The sequence below is a fragment of the Clinocottus analis genome, unplaced genomic scaffold (genome assembly GCF_023055335.1).
Source record: "Clinocottus analis isolate CAN_PGR_092001 unplaced genomic scaffold, fCliAna1.0.p SCAF_6, whole genome shotgun sequence".
Classification (NCBI taxonomy): Eukaryota; Metazoa; Chordata; class Actinopteri; order Perciformes; family Cottidae; genus Clinocottus; species Clinocottus analis.
Genome location: NW_027176218.1, coordinates 20,050,898 through 20,069,971, shown reverse-complemented (window position 1 = coordinate 20,069,971; position 19,074 = coordinate 20,050,898). Strand labels below are relative to the sequence as shown.

General features: G+C 46.2%; 1 protein-coding gene across 1 annotated transcript; it reads right to left on the bottom strand.

Annotated features, from left to right (window-relative positions):
• Positions 1-784: 784 nt before the first annotated feature.
• Positions 785-18,121, bottom strand: mbtps1 (membrane-bound transcription factor peptidase, site 1). Its single transcript, XM_068603698.1, has 23 exons — positions 17,976-18,121; positions 13,823-14,416; positions 12,834-13,097; positions 10,703-10,897; positions 10,479-10,589; positions 10,202-10,311; positions 9,721-9,837; positions 9,059-9,126; positions 8,627-8,729; positions 7,902-8,053; positions 7,071-7,232; positions 6,396-6,540; positions 6,018-6,206; positions 5,413-5,585; positions 5,187-5,302; positions 4,897-5,053; positions 3,178-3,302; positions 2,987-3,064; positions 2,709-2,849; positions 2,485-2,616; positions 2,234-2,360; positions 1,507-1,637; positions 785-1,141 (listed from the first exon to the last, which is right to left on the bottom strand). The coding sequence occupies exons 2-23, from the start codon at positions 14,049-14,051 to the stop codon at positions 912-914; spliced, it is 3,255 nt and encodes a 1,084-aa protein (XP_068459799.1). The 5' UTR covers positions 14,052-14,416; positions 17,976-18,121; the 3' UTR covers positions 785-911.
• Positions 18,122-19,074: the final 953 nt, after the last annotated feature.

Genomic DNA, 19,074 nt, shown 5'->3' with positions numbered 1-19,074 from the left:
ATGACTTCAAAATCAAACACAGAAGCACAAAGCATTTACAACCGCAAAATAACAAACGATAAGCCAGCACTTTGATTATGCTTTTTAATTGAAGAGATATATTTGAACAAGTCTGTCACTGCTACTTTGTTGACCATGAGATCATGGAGGATATCATCAGAACACCTGGCCAGAGCTCATTCATTATAGAAAATATAAAAACAATGAAAAGACAGTGATTTTAAAGATGGGCAGGTCCTACAAAACAGTGGCCGTTGACACAGAAGAAGAAGACAACTTGGACCATCCGAAGGTCCTCATGTTGGAAACGTCTGCGTGTGCGTTTCTCTCTGCGTGCATGCCAACTGCTTCATTCTTAAAGTGCACACAGTATGTTTAATGCTTTTGTGACCATGAAATATCTTGTACTTATGATGTGTGTGTGTATTGTTAGGGTATGAACAAATTCAATAAATATAAAAACGCAGACACATCGTCATTCATTAAGAAACAGTTTGGTCAAAAGGAAAGAGCTGGAAATGTAGACGACAAGTCTGTCTCTAACAGGTTTTTGTTTTTTTTAAAGGCTGGGTGTATCCTGTGTGTTTTACATCATCACGGTCTAACACTGTTCATTAGTCCACAGACACATACAGACACACACAGACACACCACCCACGGAGAGCCTTGAACCGACAAGAGGCACAAACACTGTGCTTCCCATCCAGGAGACGCCCGCAGTCTCGACGCGCCGGCGTCCGGCCGGCTTCAAGTGCAGTCCGGCGTCCGCCTTGACGGGCTCGTCGGACCCGGCGCGGCCCCACACCCTCCGGTGTCGCCACTTATAGCACAAGTTGTCCGTTCAACAGCGTCTCAGTTCCGGGAGGTGACGCCAGCTCCCCGCGGCAGCAGCACGGAGTTGCAGTCCCAGTTCAAACTGCGGGGTTCTTCCCAGTCGTCGACGTCGCCGTCGTCGACGTCGTCTGCTGCTGCTGCTGCTGGAGGTACGTGGGCCGCTTGATGCGCGGTTTCCTGCGCTTGGGTTTGCTCTTGGCCTTCGTGAGCTGGACCACAAAGAAAGACAGGACGACCATTGCTCCCAGGAAGGCGAACACAGGGATGGTCTGGCCCACCTCTTGGTTGTAGCGGCCGGGCATTATCCCTAAAAAAGGGCACAAAGGTCACAGGTCACATGAGGTCGCTCATCAGTAACCCCCGTGGAGCGCCTTCATCCTCTCACACTGCTGCGGTAGCGCCTTGCATTGAAATACACTGTTAATATTAAATGAATATATACTGACGCATATGTCGTTTTTAAAGAAACACTCCAGTTTGACAATTTGTAGCTTTGAATTTGTAAAAAAAACAAAAAAAAACATCCCACTTAGAATTAGACCTTTCTGCTCTAAGATTGTTTGATTTTTTTTAATTACCACAAACTTGCGACTGTGAAGTTATACAAAAAGAAAAGGCTCTGAAAACTAATCCCAAAGCCGATGAAAGTAATGACGTTGAACCGTGCGTTACCTCCCGGGATGTCCCAGGCCCCGCTCTCCCCAGGAGACAGAGGTCTGACCTGGGGCCGGTAAGCCCTCACGTTAGGGAGAGCCACTTTGTCCAGATCCACCGAGAGGAGCTTCTGGTGCTTCCACAAGTTACTGAAAGGGGGAACAAGAAAGAAGAGGAGGGTGAGTACAAGGTGTACATTCCTTCTGTGTGAATGCCTCGAGTCCGTCACCAAACTGAGGTTTTACTTTATTTAAAAATGTTCACACACAAAAAAGAACATTGCAGCAAAGAAGAGACGTTGGCGTCTAGCGTCACGGCGGTGAGGACCGGCAGAAAGACGTAGCGGCACAGAAAACGTGAAGCTGATCAAAAATAAGGTAGGAGTTGCTCGCGACGTCACCTGGAGTTGCACTACATTCACGTCTGGGTGAATGAAACTGATTTACTTTGATTCACACTGTTGAAAGGAGAACGGAAGGCTGTTGCTGCCAGAAAAAATTAATTCCATGTCAAAAACCCAAGAAAGTAGTGCCGTCATCAAAATGTATTGCCTCTTGACTGGGAGACACACGCCTCTTAATCTTGATCTTATTTATGTTGAGACGTATGAACTGGCAGGGACCGCTGCCGCAGTCAAACCGAGCGCCGCGTGCGTTCAAACGGGCAAAGAAGCGAATATTCAACAGCGCAAATGTGGAAATGATAAAAGAGAGAATGCTGCGCTTCAGTGTTTCGTCACATCTACCTGGGCGCCGTCTCGTTGAGCGGCTGTGGCTTTGCCCAAGACAGGTGGGGGCAGGCTGGTAGTGGGCGGGGCTTAGGGTCTCCCAGGTGGGCCTCAAGAACTTTGGAGTAGCGGTAAAGATGGTTGCCTGCGAGAATGGAAAGAATACATCTGATCCGTGGTAATAATGTCACCCATATTAAAGCAGGCTTTACGAGCAATTACGATGTTGACATGTTTGTTGTCGTCTCGTGCACATTTCCCTTCCTCACCCTCCAGTCTCTGTGGCAGTGGGTGCTCGGTGCTTTTGGGTGGCGTCACCCTGCTGTGGGAGTGGCTGAGGCTGGGAGGTGTCATGCTGTAGGAGGTGTACTGAAGGAGAGCGTCCAGCAGCCAGAAGCAGTCTGAGAGATCAAGACGGAAACAGATATTAGCACAGCGCCACCGGCTCCGCTTTGCCTCCGTTCAGAGGGAGAGAGCACCAAGGAGACGCTACCTTTCTGCCTGTGGCTGTCGTCTATGCAGTTCGAATCCCCGTACAGAGCGATGCGACCACCCCCGTCCGACGGTGTTTGGTACAGTCCGAGGATGGGAACTCCCTCCACTACTGCCGTCTCCTGCTTCAACACTTCCAGGCCTGCGAAAAGAGCACACACACACACTGTGGTGTTACATCTGACCTAAAAAGACACATGGACTGAAGAGCTGCCTGCATGGCTGCCGGCTACGCGGAGCTCAGCTGGGTTCAAAAATCTTCAAGAGCGGCGCTCGTACCTTGGTCCTTTAGATTCTTGGCAATTACTATTCCGTCTTCTGGGAAGCGGGCGATGCTGCAGCCCGAGGCATAGTACACTGAGAAAGAGAGAGGAGGGATTGATGTGTGACTAACACAACAGTAACAGGTGCTATGAGGAATATTGCAATCAGAAACTCTCTCTCCGTGTGTGTGTGTGTTTGTGTCTTACTGTCATGATCAGCCAAGGTAAAGTCTCCCTCGTACAGCCCATCACTGAAAGCCATCCCCCACACTGAGATCAGGTCGTTCAGAGCTGGTACGTTAGCGCCCCCTGTGTCCGGCATCCACCACTGCCTGCAGGTCACATCCAGAAAAGAAAAAAAAGTCCATCTCCACAAATGCTCATAATATCGGCGAAAGACAAATGTGGATCTAGACATGCAACTTGGGATGAACTGATACCGAGCCCCAAATAACTGGGTATCAGTGATGATGGAGAGTCTTAATTCCTGTTCATGTTGAAGATGATTTTGCAGAGTTACTGGTGTATAATGTATTATTTTGATGAATAAATAACTATTTCATAAATCTATATGTATTTATTTGTTGGATGAAGTTGGAAAAGAAAAGTTCATGTTATATTTAATGTTGCCTTGCACATTACATAGAGTGACCGTAGTCACTTCCCTACAGTGAGGCACACTGCTTAACCAAACACTGGTCTCGGATCAGTTCTCAGTATCGTTATTGATGCATTCTCTATCAATAACAATTAAGACATCACCCACTATTGCACATTAGTAGCTAGAGCTAAGTGTTGCTCTCAATTTACATCTGCAGTAGACAGAGGATTGGTTAAAGGAAAATAAGGACCCACGTGAAAGTAATTGTCCCAGAAATTAATAAACATGGACCCAACAAAACCTGGCTCAAAATAGCTGCAGATTTGAAAAAGGATAAAAGTGGCCACAATCAATACAAATAAAAAAAACATGAGAACAATAAATAGGGAGAAAAACGTAACAATAGCAGACATTGATGAAAAGAAAACGCTGAGTTCCTAATTCAGATTCCCGTCTTGGGGTCGATCGCTCCAGACGAGAGAATGACAGAATCTAAAAACCGACCGTCGCCATTCAATTAAAATTGAGTTACTAATATAAAGCCACAAAGACCATATTTAACTCTTTTGAGTCCATGGAGATTGTGCAACCGCTTGAGAGGGATGTGAACGCAGCAGCGATGAGTCATTTTTAAAGCTGCATGAGCGAAAAAAGAAACTGTGATGTATTACGTTTTATTACATTTCATTTAGTTGCAGTTTTCTTCAAATTGACTTCCAATAAGTGCAATCAGCCATGAGTACAAACTCAGAACAACAAGAATCAAGAAAGTATGATTTCTTCAATGAAGTTAAACCACAAAGTGCTATCAGTAAATGCTACGACTTTCCTGATTCAAGGTACAGTCAAAAAAGATGTTTTTAATTATTAGTTATTATCATGTATTTTACAGAGCTAGGAGGCCAGAGAGAGAGAGAGAGAGAGAGAGAGAGAGAGAGAGAGAGAGAGAGAGAGAGAGAGAGAGAGAGAGAGAGAGAGAGAGAATAACGCCATGTAGCACGGAGGAGGAAGAGGACGGGGAGGAAGAAGACTCATGGATCATTTGAAAGGAAAGGAGACAGAGTTTGGTCAGCTTTTATCAAGGTTTCTAAATGATGTCACAAACCTAAAAAATCCCTCGACAAAATTTCTAAAAATGAATAAAGAAGTTATTTATAAGATTAAATGAGTTTTTCTTTTCATATATTTGTATTTAATCCACTTCTTTAATTAATGCAGGGTGCCAGCAGATAAAGACACCGCCACGCACACTTTGAGTTGGTCGTAAGAGACGAATGAGAGGGATTATTTTTTGTAACCTTTCTGCCTTGATGACGGTTAAATACCTGGTGTTTTCGTCGTAGAACTTGACCTTCCTCATGACCGAGGTGTTGTACCAGTCGCTGAAGACGATTAGCGACAGGCCGTTGTCGATGTCTCGCCTCAGCTTGGTGATCTCTTCGGGGAAGTACTCCTCCTCGCTGTCCACCATAAGCAAAGTGCCTGCGGGGAAAAGACGGCAAATAAACCCTGTTAGCGTGTTATCTTTTTGCTCAACCATACAGCGGTCTGGGGGGTCTGGAGCTGCGTAAAACCTTCTCACACGGTTGCATGTTTTTAGTCTCTGTGCTCTCACCGTACTGGCTGGCATCAAAGCAGGTGATGGGTGCACCGAGCACCTCAACAAAGTATCCCATACTCCTCAGGTGCTGGTACATGTCCTTGAAGTTAGTGTGGATGTGGTCTCCATTCCTGGAAACATGACGTGCCCAGCGATTTGAAACAAACATCACATTTTCAAAACAACACAAAACACACGCGCGCACACACACACACACACACACACACACACACGCACGCACCAGTCCAGCGGGTCGTTCTTCATGCGGAGGTTGTCTCTGGGAAAGTATCCGGGCGGGTAGCGCAGGTTGTGGTACTGGTCCCACAGCACCCTCTTGCTGCGCGGAGGAGTCGGCACGATCTTCACCTTGATGGGCAGTTTGACCGTGGAGGTCATCTCGCCGCCCACCTCGGACTGCAAGGGGTGAAAGGTCGCCAAAAGAAAGCGGGGTTACAGCGGAGGGTGAGCATTGACGCGCGGAATAAAGCCGTTGCAGGCCAAGGAATAAAAAATAAATAACTGAAACTATGATTTGATGAAAAAACTACATCCAGATATGGAGGCAGGCTGATCTCGAGTACATTAAGATTAATAATCAGTCAGCTGCCGGCTAGTAGGCTGACTTCAGAGTGCACCAACACATTAAAGCCACACGTTGCCATTGAGGGTGCTAATAGTAAAAGTAATGGATACATGGTAGAACTCGATAAACAAAAGAATATAGTACTTTTTTAAATCCACTTGCACTACTATGTAGTGTCTTAAAAGGCTGTGTAAGTGAAGCCATTGGGCGGGTGCAGACGGAGTAATTAAACATTAAAAGCTGCTTAGAAGTCGGAGGCTCACGTCGTTCTCCGCAGGCGACGCCACGGTGACCATCACGTGACCTTGAGCGATCCCTTCCCAGGACGCCGCTTTCTTGGCCACGGAGATGGACACGGCCAGGTAGCCGGCCCACGGCCACAGCACGGGCGAGTAGGAGACGGCCACGTCGATGTGGTCGCCGTTCTGAGGGAGGTAGGGCTGCCAGATGGGCTGAGCGGGGCGGGAGAGAGAGAGAGAGACCTTCAGAGGGCTAGCAGGGGGAATGATGGAAAACCAGGTCAGTCAAGGACGTAACCCGACCTCCACCCCTACAGAACTTGAGGACGTAACATTCTGTTAAGTAGAACAGCATTTTTTTTGTTTTTTAAGTAAAATGTTTCTGTTGATTTGCGTGTTCACCTTGTCGAGGATCCTGCCAGTGACGCCCATGCCGTTGAGGATGGTCACGTTGACGATGGTGGGCATCCCTCCGTAGTAGATGGGCTGAGAGCAGTACGGCCACATGTACGGAGACTCCGTCAGGTCGATGTAGCTGGGAGAAAGACTGGAGGGAGACAAGGAGGGGGGGAGTTTTTACTGAAACAAACCCATTGTGCGCTTCCTGTTGGAGGCAAACCGCCAGACGTGCAGAAACAAGGTCACACAAGAGGACAGTGAATGAAACCAATGTGCTGAAAAAACAGCTCAATTCAGTGTTTGTACTGCATGTGGTTTTGAATCATCACTTCCATTTGTTTCACCTCTGCACTCAAAACTGAACAATGAACACTGAAGGAATCCTAACTGGAAGAAGCGACTGCAGTGGTGGTCGCACTTCTTCACTACCGTCTTTTGTATTTTTTAATTTATTTTTTTAAATCGAGAGAGCCCTAGCGGCAGAAAATTACATACTCTTGTGATTGAAAAACACAGCTGCTGTTCTTCATGAAAGAGCCGGCTGGAAAAACATTTCAGAGGCACACTGCAAGCGTTACATAATTGCTAAGCCAACGTGTGACGGACAATATTTCTGGACACCGTTGGATCTGTGTCACTGTTTGTATGTGCACGCGGGTTTCTCATTCCAGGATGTACCTGGCCTGAGGCTTGTAACTGTTGAGGATCTGGTAGGCCCTGATCAGGTCCAGCTTCCCGTGGCCCTGCTCGAACATGTTGACCCCCGGCAGCCTGCGGGCCGAGGCGATGAGAGCCTGCTTCATGGAGGCCGGGTTCACCAGCTCCCTGTTCTGAACGGTGCTGGAGGACAGAGGAGGACAAGCTGGGTCAGTTTGTATCCGCGAGCGGGCTGGTGTCAGATTCCACGGCTTTCCTCCCCTCTCTTTTCAGAACAAGTGCTGGAGGAAAGAGGAGGGATGGGCTGGTATTTGTTTGCGTGTGTGTCATTCTCCTGGGAGAAAGAGGATGAGGTGGCTGTTCTCGTTGAGGGCGGTGTGATGTTTAACCGGCAACATGAGATCACAAAATCGGCTCAGTTACAGCTCTGTAACAAGAGGGCTTTCACCACGACGGGGCGGAATATTGACCGACTGAGAATAACACCTCCTTCCTCTGGGACTTGAGACATTTTATGACCACATTGCGCAAATACAAAGTCAATTTGGTTACTTTTACAATTAAAATAGTCAACATTTAAATATTTAAAGTGGAGAGAGCCGTCCTCACCGGTCCTTCCAATCATTTTAATGTGGGTGGTTGGTTTTGCAAGTCTTAATCAAAGTGACTATCAGTAGAATAAATCACCACAATTTACATGTGGTGCTAAGTCTGGAGCGGTAAAATCTTGCCATGAAAATAACGAAATCAAACCAACAGCAGCTGCAACTACAATACACCTGAAAGACGCACAACCTGACACAACAAGCTAATACAATTTAAAACAGCTTAAGTCCTCTTTATGAAACTGACCTGGCCAGGAGAGTCACGGCGCCAGCCACCACGGGGGACGCCACGCTGGTGCCCGACAGAGAGCGACAGCCCTCCTTCATACCCGACCCCCGAACGCCAGAGCCGTAGGTGACGATGTCCGGCTTCAGCCTGCCGTAGCCCCCCGGCAGCTCCTGCGCAGAGATGGGAGACACTGACCGTAAGACGACGGCGGGCGATTTAAAAGCCCCGATACGACTCGAGCGACCGCACAATGTCAACAAACAGAAGGACGGAGATTAAGACGAAGGGGCTGAGCCGGAAGTGATGAGCGAGAGGAAGAAAACAAACGGTCAAGAAGTAAAGGAGGAAATGAACAGAAATATAAAATAAATGCTTTTGTGATGTTTGTGATGTATTCAGGTTGCAGAGCTGAGCGGCTGAGTGCGCGCTGTCGGCTCCCCGCGGCCTCGTCATGGCTGGCTGACAGCGGCTGAGAGACTGACTGGATCAGAGAAAGTCTTAATCAGATCCCAAAGCAGACTTCTGCTTTGGGCTATGACTGATAACAAAAACGTTGTGCGCGTGTGCGTGTGTGTGTGTGTGTGTGTGTGTGTGTGTGTGTGTGTGTGTGGCTGATGGCGTATGGATGAGAGATCAGGAGCTTACAATATGGTTGACGAGCTTATAAAGCAGAGGGTAGATGTCTGTGTGAGACAGTGTGTGTGTGTGCGTGTGTGTGTGTGTGTGCGTGTGTACCAACTCACCCAGGTGGTCATGCCTCTGGAGGAAAAGCGAGCGATGTTGTCCTCAAAGTCGATCCCGCCGACCCCGATCACGTCCATCTGGTCTGCTGGGTTGTTCAGGGTGCTGAGAGGGAGAAACTTAAGTTTAAATTATTTACCTTAAACCTAAAAGACTTTGCCTTTTTTAAGATCTAAAAAGGAAAAAAGTCCACGGCTCCAGCTCTTTTTATCACATCTTAAGAATAATTCATTAAATGAACGTGAACTAGCGTAGCTTCAACTTTGCTATAATGCACACTTGCCCATTAGAAGTCAATATACAGTACATATATATATTATATTGTATATAAGGGAACTGAATTGAATGCTTTCTAAAACTTAAAGCAAACCCGCAGTGAGATGATTAGAGATCACAATATTTAGCATTAGGAGTTATCATAGTGATTAGCATACCCATAGAGAGGCCCGTCGTTGCCAATAGCAGACACCATGATCACTCTGTTGGCAGTGAGCTCCCACACCTGTCAATCAAACAAGAATATTGGTTGGGGGAAACAAATTTAATTTGTGTTAATGGGTTACATTTAATTACTATTTTACTGGAAGTGCGCTAAGGTCTCAGATAGAGAGCATAGGCTGAGTGGACTTGTTTACAGAGGCATAGATCTGTTGATTTAAGCATGAAGCGTGGAGGAAGCAACGGACTGATCTTCTTCTCCCGTCCCAGACTCTGCTATTCACCCTGTGATTGAGCAGATGCCTCCAGGCTGTTTCTTTGGACTTGTGACAACAACGTGGTATTTTTCTTTGTATTTTTCATGCAGCAGTGAACATGTTACGGAGGAGAGCCGGACACTTGTGTTCTCACCTGGTTTGACCTGTTTGATTTGACAGTTGACCCGCTTATTTTTTCAGCTCATTAACACTAAATGCGATAAGGGTGTAACTTCGGAGGGAGGAGGGGTGGTTTGGTAACTATTACTATGCCGAGACAAACACCAAAACATCTGCCACCAGCTCTCATTGGTCTGGTCCAATGAGAGCAATCCCGAGTGTGTGTCTCTCTCTGACGATGCTACCAATCTGATTTATGGATTAGAACTCATCTCTTTTACCTTATCGACAAAGGGGTGGTCCATGAAGTCAGGGCCCCCGATGCTGAGATTGAGAACGTCAATCTTCTTCAGGATGGCGTAGTTGAAAGCGTCCAGGAACCACGATGTGTACGATACCTGGGAGGAGAGCAGGGACGCCGATGCGTTATTGACTTGTGGAGAAGGCTGAAGATAGAATGACGCAAGTCAGAGCTTCTGGCTGTTTTTCTTGTTGGATCAGACAGTATAACTGCTGTGCATGAAGCTGCACTGGAACACTTGAATAGAGAAGCAAATCCTGAAATGTACCAGTAATGCCTGGCAATATTATTGAAATATTACAGCAGCCAGCCTGGTCTAGCAGCAGCACTCAGGCGTAGAACATGTCATTCTTCAAACTTAATTCAAAAGTTTTTAAGATACTGTGTTCACAATGATCACACAATGATATGACAGTTGGACCAAAGCACAGTGGTACGTTGAGGCTGTGTACTGAAAGTACCTGGTTGTTGGTGAACACTCTGAAGATGTGCAGCTCTGAGTCGGGGGCAAAGCCCTGACACTCCCTCATACTGGCGATCACTCCTGCTACAAAAGTACCGTGGCCCAGACCTGGAGGACGGGGAACAAGACATTGATAATCCAGCCGTCTTGAGGTCTAGTTATCCATCATCAATAAAGTAATTAGCGTGGATGTCTTAAGCGTTTGTATTGCAAGTTAATGTTAACAGCAATCATCATCATCATCATCATCGCCACTACGTTTTCTTTCTCCTCACCATCATCCAGGGTTTTTTCATTCGTCCAGTTGGTCCTCTCCTTTACGTTCTTAAAATGCGGATGCTTCTCGCTGAGGCCTGTATCAAACACTGCCACCTTCACACCAGCACCTGTGCAAAAAAAAAAAAGAGGAGAAAAAAAAAGAGATGACATTTCTCTTTGATCACGCAAAGGTTTCGGAGGCAGATGTTTCAGAGAAGTCAAAAAGGGTGCGGGGTCTCACCGGTGTGTCCCATCTGCCAGAGTACGTCCGCCTGAAGGATCTGGGCCACGTGGCGGGGGATGGCCCGCAGCAGGCGCCGGCTGGAGTGGCGACCCGTGGCGTGCCAGAAGCTTGTGCTCAGCGATAGGCTGGTTCGTCGGAAGGGGCGGGACGACTGCCACGAGCGGGTGGCGTTGCTGGGCGTGGGCTCGGGCGCTGCGGGAGACAAAGCACAAGCGGCCGTGTTAAAGCGCGAGGCGGATCGAAAAGCACTCTGCAGACTGCATTCGACTTCAGTCCAGACAGCTCAATATTCACGTGCACCAGGACGGCCGGGCCGCCACCGCAGATCCTCCTGCAGACGACACTATCTTCCTGTTAAACCTAATCTCAGAAAAATCTGTAAACCTAAAAGTGTGATGTTCCGATCATTCATCGACACAAACAAATTTCCCCGCCTCCATCCATTTTTAAGCTAGGATGCAAGTAGGATCAAACCGGTCTCATTCGAGTCAATCTCGTCACAATTAGAATCGGGTGGATGAAATGAACGATCATGAGGTCATTAGCAAACAGCAGCGGAGCCCGGCGCGCAAATTACATGCCTTGAAAGTAGGAGTGAGACGTGTTAATTAATTACCTCACTACACAGCTGCTTTGTGGACTCTGACGTACTCTAACCCAGGTTCAGGTCTCAACTAGAGCGATCTAATCTAGGCTCCCTGGAGCTGAATAAACACAGCACCTACAGACACTTTCCAAAACTGGTTTCTTTTGTTATTTTTTTTTTTCCTTTTTCCTCCCCAATCAAAAGCCTCCACGCTACCAGCCTCGGAAATGCTTTTCAATAACGGCCTGAACTAAACGAATACACTGCGCTAAATGCAGGGCTGGTGCTCCTCTCCGACGGGCACTCATGCGTTCGGAACGAATTCATACACTTCAGTTAATAACTCAACCGTTTGGTTACTTATTGAGCCGAACGCGGCGAGACTCGGCTCTGCAGTATTTCCATTAGCTTCTCCAAAGTGCTCCGCTTCAAGCTCACTTTACACATAGACCACACCACAACGGAGGCGATTCATGATGCCGTGACATCGCGACTTGAACCCCTGATCCCGGGGACGACTGAGAGTCTGCCATCATTCACGCAGAGATAGATAGTTAAGATAGTTTATGCTGCAAAAAGCTTTTTGTGTTTATGTATAATTAATACATCTTTTAGTTTTTTTTAGTCAACCGGTTGGTTGGAAAACGGTTCAAATTTCAGTGGCCCAAGACTTTCTTCGGTTGACTCACCAGAGTGCGTGTGACGTCACCCAGTTGAAAATGATGCCCAAAGTGGGAGGAAAAAAAAAGACAAGCCCTTAACTTTCACCCAGAGAACAGAAAAGCCATGAAAGGGCACGAAAAAGGCTGAATTAATGTACCGTGTGCCGCGAACGGCTTCCCGCGTCAATGAGCACGGAGAGGTGGGTGAGAAGTGGGGTTTTAAAGGCCCTTTCATTTACTTCTCTGTGCAAACATGCCGTTTGTAATGAGGTAAACTAAACCAACGATATCCAGAAGATGTTGAAAATAGTACATTTGAGACTGAAAGTGTGGGGGAAAACTGTTCCTTTTAGGTGATATTGTTTTTTATGTGAAATACTTTGTACAGTAGATACCCATCTGATACGTTAAAAAAAAAGAAGCTTTCAACAGAGATGTGACTGTAAAAGACAAAAAACGTCCTTGTTGTTACGCTTCAAGTTTCCTGCGCGACACATGGCCTCCATACTGACACTGCATGTGTATGCAGGCTGGGGGCACACTGAAGACTTTCATCCAGTGCCAGGCGCAGGGTGTGCTCCGCCCACACTCCCAAATCCAGGCAAGGCCCGCCACACTGACTCACCTACTCCCTCCTCGGGTGAGCAAACAAACCTCCTCTGTCCGCCCTCCCATCCCCCAACAACAAAAACACACGCCCCCAAAATTGGCCTGCTCGTCACACTAAGATATACAATCCTTCCACACACCACAAAGACAGTGGAGCGAGAAATGCATCCTCTTGACTCAACAGACAAAGAGACATTCAGTGAATTGGAGCAGACAAACAGCCTTTTTTGTACCTTTTCGGAGTTTCAGAACACCGCACTGTCAGACTTACAGGAGCTGTACTTGAGCATGCGGAACACTTTGCGTTGCGGCGTCACCCTCTTGATGTAAGGGTGGTCCTCCAAGGTCAGCAGGCTGCTGGGCGACGCTTGGCGGATGTGGACCAGCTCGAAGTCGCTGGGAAAGTTAGAGGCCGGGTTCTCCCTGGGGACGATGTGCCACTCCAGCGCCTCGTCCGCGGCGTTCCGCAGGGCGCTGCGGATGTACAGGCTGCGGGCTTTGGCCGAGAAATACCCCGTGAACGCTATGATGTACTCTGGGGAGACGGAGGGGGGCAGAAAAGAATGGTTTAGTTGTTTTTTTTAAGAAACAGACAAGACGGGAGATGTGCTAATAAGCAATGTGCATTCAAGGGAGCAACATTTCATTGGAGTCCAATTAAAGCAGGTTCAAGCTCTTTGTGAGTCTGCATCCGTGCTGCTGACTGCTGAAGAGAGCTTGAGCACCACACAAAGAAAAACCCACAACTATTGGGGGAGGGTCTTCTGGAATTAATTACACTGTGAGAAAAATGTTTTCGAAAGTCCCCGAGATGGATGATTGATTAGAATAATAATAAATATCTTGTTTTGCTTTACAAACAGAAAAAAGTCAGAAAGTATAAATTCTTCCTCACTGTCGAAAAGTATACAAAACAAGCGCGACTGAGACATGAAAAGAGAAGTTTTGACAATCTCCCTCGTTCTGATCACAGTCTGCGCAGTGCGTTTCTAGAGATAAGGTTAATTGTGTGCTTAATTGTGTAAACTTGATATTCCCCAACTACCACCTCCAGAACATAAAATAATTGAGAAATTCTGTTGGGAACTCTGGAAATATTTAGAAATAACTTTTCAATAACTTATAAAGACATAAAAGGAATACATATAAATATAGTAGACTTTAAAACTCAAAAAATAAACACAAAACTTCCGTCAGAATATTGTCTTTGATTTCACTTTTTTACCCCTCGCATAACTGTATGGTGAAATTGTTTCTCACCATGCTCCACCACTTTGGTGGAGAACTCCAGTTTGACTGTTAACTCGGAGCAGTTGGAACCCGACGATGAGGGGAGGGGCACTGGGTTGGGGGCGTGGTCAGAGCTTGATTTGCCTCCTCCCATTGGCTCCATCCCCACCACAGGCAGGAAGCACGGCAGTAGTCCCAAAAGCATGGACGCCCACACCGGGAGCAGGAGCATTTTGAGTCGGGAAGTAGCGCAGACCATCAGATCGAGCGGGCCCGTTGAGACTCCCGGAGCAGGCAGTGTCAGGTGAAAACTGATCAGCAAAAAACAGGTGGGGGAGGGGCGGGGGAGGGATGGGTCAGGGGGAGGGACGGAGCATTATCAGGTCCAGAGCTCCAAAACTGAGTCCATACTGCAAACGGCCCGAGCGGCTAGATTAATTTCTTTCGGCGTTTTCTCTCCATGGTGGAGGTCCAGGGTGGAGGTCAGTGGCACAGCCAGAGCAAGAACACAGTCGCCATGTTGAGAACTGAAAGAGGCAACCAGAGACAGCAGTGGATGGTTGATAGGAAGGTGAGAGCGGCGGCCTAAAGATCCACTTTCACTGCAGTCCTTCCTGTTTTCATCTGGAAGGAGAAGAAACACCAAGATGGACGATTAGGAGTCAGAGCTTGTTAACATTTAAATGGAAGTAGGCAATGTAATGCAAACTCAACATTTATTTTGCATAAAATCAACCTGCATTAAACAATTCTCAAACTTGCCATCACAGCCACAAGTGAAATAAATCCTATGACTTTAGATTAATGGCCACATTGATCTTGTGACCCCTGTGAAACCATACGCGCAGCACGTGGAATCGATCCTCCGTCCATTTTACAGCGGTCACTGCAAAACAATCTACATCCGATTACTGAAATCCAAAATTCGGATTAGAGCCACGACAAACGCTGTAGTTTGGAGGCCGGTGACAGCCATTCAATATTTAAGAATAATGTAAATATAATAACCATTAGTTATCTAAAATATGTTCATACATTAAAACATTTTTTTTATTATAAACACATGTTCAAACTCTTGGCAATGACTTAAGAGGGACAAGATACTTTATATAACCTTTATTAGAAAGAAATGTCACTGTAAGTATAACAACTGTATGTTGTGCTAGAAAATTTCATAAGAATTATCTTATTTATTGTCATCCTCCTTGATCCCATTTTTTGTATTTTCGGGCCCCGTGACACCATGAAGCTTGAGCTCTGGCCTTTACCCACTTAGTCATAACTGATAGTAATATATCGATAGTCAAAACAAATGTTGTAAATATAATTTTCTTGAACAAATTCATTGATTTCCTAACCACCTTCAAGACAACAACCGCACATTTCTACCCCGTCATGCAGGGTTCAGAGAAAGGTGCGTTTCTTCTGCTGTGCCAAAGGACAGGAAGGGAGGGAGGCGAGTACATCGAGATGCACAATGTGGAACGAACCAATGCTGAACGACCCAATGGCAACGAATCCTGTATGGAGTCATCGGAGTTAAACAGACGCAGCCAACAACAAGCTCAACACCGTTATTATTGCCGTTTCATATTTTGATTATCATCAAAACAGCATTTTATTATCGCGTGTTGAAAAACTAAGCATCAACCAAAGTTAGTAAAAGTTAGTAAAACGCTTCATGAAATAATAACGATCATTGCGATGCACGTGTTTATAAAAATAAAACTAGAAATGAGGATACATTTTTTCCATCTATAATTCTGAAGTGATATGTTCTCAATGTTTCATATCTACTAACAACAGACCCCGAACAGAAAACTCAACACGCTGTAAGATGCTTTAAAAACAAACTCATCGAAAAACACCTTCATGGAGCCGTAAAAACCCGTCCCACATCGCGGAGAACTTTTCCAATGAGTGCACACAGAGCACACACACGCAATGCTGCCTCAAGCAACCTGAAGCTGTGCGATACATGACGCCCCGACACACAAACACGTCACATACACATTTGCCAAGCTCAACACCAGAGCTCGTGAGAACCAACCCGGAGTTACATAAGATGACTGCCCTACACGCGGGGCCTGTATTTCCCTCATATCTTACACCGGAGGGACACCGATACATACACCAAGACACGTGTGCTGTTTCTTTTTGTTTACATTTAAACACCCACCCAGCCTCATTCTGGGGGTTGATTTCATCGATCAGCATTAACCAAAAAAAGAAAACACTCAATGGCCACACCAGCTGCTCTCTGACTGCTGGGAGCATGTGTGCAACATGTTCCAGATCTCAGTGTGTAGATATGCATTAAGCCGTGTGTGTGTGTGTGTGTGTGTGTGTGTGTGTGTGTGTGTGTGTGTGTGTGTATATCTTCAGTCCATTCTATCCATGCAGGCCTATTGTCAGGCTGTCATCAGAACACTCCCATCAAAAGTCGACTCACCCGCTAAAAAGTCATAAGCATGTGCGCTACCTGACATCGTACTAGTTGTAATTGTACTAGTAAGTACAATTGCTATGAAGAGGAGCAAAAAAAAAACACAACATGGATTTAATGAAGCAGTGTGTACTACAAGCCCAGATTCTGCGCAGTCCCAAATGTTTACTTGTGGCGATGATATCTGAACCGCACGGCTATATTCTAACAGGCCTTTCAAGTTAAAGTATGTGATGTTTACCGAGTGACTGACATTATTAAAAATGTGTCAACGAAGATCGCAGCTTCTGTGAAAAGTCTGGGCCGACGCATGAAGCTCTACTGTCGTCCGCTTTGGAAGTTTTTAGCACAAAGTTGCTTCTGACGTGCAGGAAGTTTCTGATTGGAGAGGAATGAACTGGTTTGATCTGCCTGACAAAAAAAAATAACAATAAATGTGGCTCTTTTTTCTTTAAAGCACAGGTGACAACGCTTTTGTATTACGTATCATGACTCAAGTGCCGTCGAGGAAACAAACATTTGATGGAATCAACCTTGAGGGCTCAGGAGTAGATGAAAGCTGCAGACGCAGACCTACACAACGTGATGGACGGTGTCCAGACGGTGTAATTAAAAGCCCCTGGCTGGTCTAGGCCGACAGGATGGGGCTCGCTTACCAATTCGGCCCCAGGTGGGGGTAACATACAACTACCGGTTTAGACCCATGGCTGTAAAGAAATACACATACATACATACACGAACACACACACACACACACACACACACACACACACACAGTCCCACTGGTTAGGAGTAGGGCTGTAAAAGACAGGCTGGGAAAACCTGTGTCAACATCACACCAAGCCACTAAAATGGCATCCAACCCCCGGGCAAACAGACAATCAGAGGAGTGTTAGCCATCAACAGGGCTTGGATTTGAGCAAAAGGGGGTCACTTTGAAAAATTAGAACATTGAGCAGAAATTGGCTGTAACTAGAGCAGATAAGCAGGAACATAAAACATAAAACAATATGACACCAAAACAGGCATAAATATCAAAAAGATTGACTAACTCAGGTCAACAGCAGCTGATTTGTTGTATGAATCTGTCTTCAGTGTACATCACACAAAGGCTCCCTCGGTGTTCAGCACTCACACCAGTGTTACACTAATGGTTTCAGATGCATATACATAATTATATATATTTGTACATGGTTAACTCCCTGAGCACACGACACTGCACACGCGGGTTTAAATGCCTTTAGTCTACATCTGAGGGTGCGTGGGAGATTTAGTGTCACCGGGATTCACAGGCTTCACGCACAAGTTCAGCGTTGACGGGGCCGTGACATTAATGACATAAAAGACACAACATGAAGCCCCCTAAAAACGCGTCAGCTCACGAGCTAGCTCACAAAGTCCAAACGACGAAGCCGAGTCGTGTAGCCTCACAGAAGCGTCGACTTTATCGGCATAAACAAAGCGAGCCTCGGCAGACACACGGTGGAGGCTGGTGTGTGTCTCTCTCTATCTTATAATGTCGACAGTGGCGTAAAATAACGTGTGTTTGCGACCCACGCACGCGTCGAGGTCCCTTAAAGCACAACTTAACGTTCGCTAACTGAAACAGGCTCCATAACGTAAACAAGAAGACGTGCTCATGGATTTTTTTTTACTATCACATGGATAGCGTTAGCCAGCTAGCTTAGTGGTATTTTTTTACAGCATCTGCTGGTGGTTTGTGTTGATTATACTCACCGAGCTGAACAACGTCTTACGCGGCACAGTTATCTGTGTGTGTTTGTTTCACTGTCCGTGTATTACGCATGTAGCCACTTGGTAGGTGGTGTATTGTGCACCAAACAAAAGCTAGCAGCGAAACTCACTAAACGCTTTAGCCGCAGACCACTGACGTCTGGGTGATGACGGGATGCCAGTTCCGGTCAGCGCAGCCCTCCTAAACCGAGAAGCGCCGCGTGCTCATCGATACGCTTCAGATAATATACATCGTAAAATACACAGCTGTGTCGCGCGCAACCCACCTTAATGTTTTCGTGGAAACTTAAACTATAACTCACGTAACTGAATCATGACTCATGACTACTTTCCTCTCGCCTTTTCAAAAGCACATTCGTGCCGGGTGAAGCTTGTTATCAAACCTGGCAACCCACTGGGCCTTCAGCCTTCACGGTCACGCTGCAGTTTTGCCAGCAGTGGGCGCTGTTAGCTCGGTTTGCTCTCAGGAAACCAGAGCAGTAAGAGCATCGTGTGCTGTTCAGGTCTGTGGGACCCGTTTTCTTTTTTTATCAAAAGAAAAATGATACGATTAATTATTTTATTCAAACTCAGCTTCATTGGCCATTTATATTACATACAGGATGTTTAGGTCCACTGGACACGGGGCTAATAAAAGTGGAAATTGTAGGTCATGTGTACCTTCACTCTTGCAACACATTGTTAATCCATTCTTGCACCGACACCTGTCTGCTCTCACGTTCCTGCTCATTTTATCCTCTGTCTTGGGAACTAATAATAATTGATTTTGGAATAGTGAGAAGCTTTGATGACTATGTTGAGGAAGAGGTTTCAGAATGTAAGGATTACATATATAAAAAGTCTGACATGGACTTTGAAGAAGAGGATGAGATTAAGCATCAGCTAGTTCCAAAATGAATACCAACACCACGACCAGCCTGTCAGCAGCTAACAAGTGAAGACATATGGATGATCTGATCTCAGGGTTATATGGTCTGATCTCAGGGTTCTATACTCTAACATCAGGGTTATATACTTTTACCTCAGGGTTCTCAGATTCTATGCTCTGACCTCAAGGTTATATGCTCTAAACTCAGGGTTC

What these genes read in the sequence shown, in the direction of transcription:
- mbtps1 (XM_068603698.1), bottom strand. Translation starts at nt 14,051, where the DNA reads ATGGTCTGCGCTACTTCCCGACTCAAAATGCTCCTGCTCCCGGTGTGG. An exon ending in AACGACGGGCCTCTCTATGG is followed by an intron (nt 8,730 to 9,058) that starts GTATGCTAATCA and finishes TCTCCCTCTCAG; the next exon opens with CACCCTGAACAACCCAGCAG. An exon ending in AAGAACGACCCGCTGGACTG is followed by an intron (nt 5,303 to 5,412) that starts GTGCGTGCGTGT and finishes TCATGTTTCCAG; the next exon opens with GAATGGAGACCACATCCACA.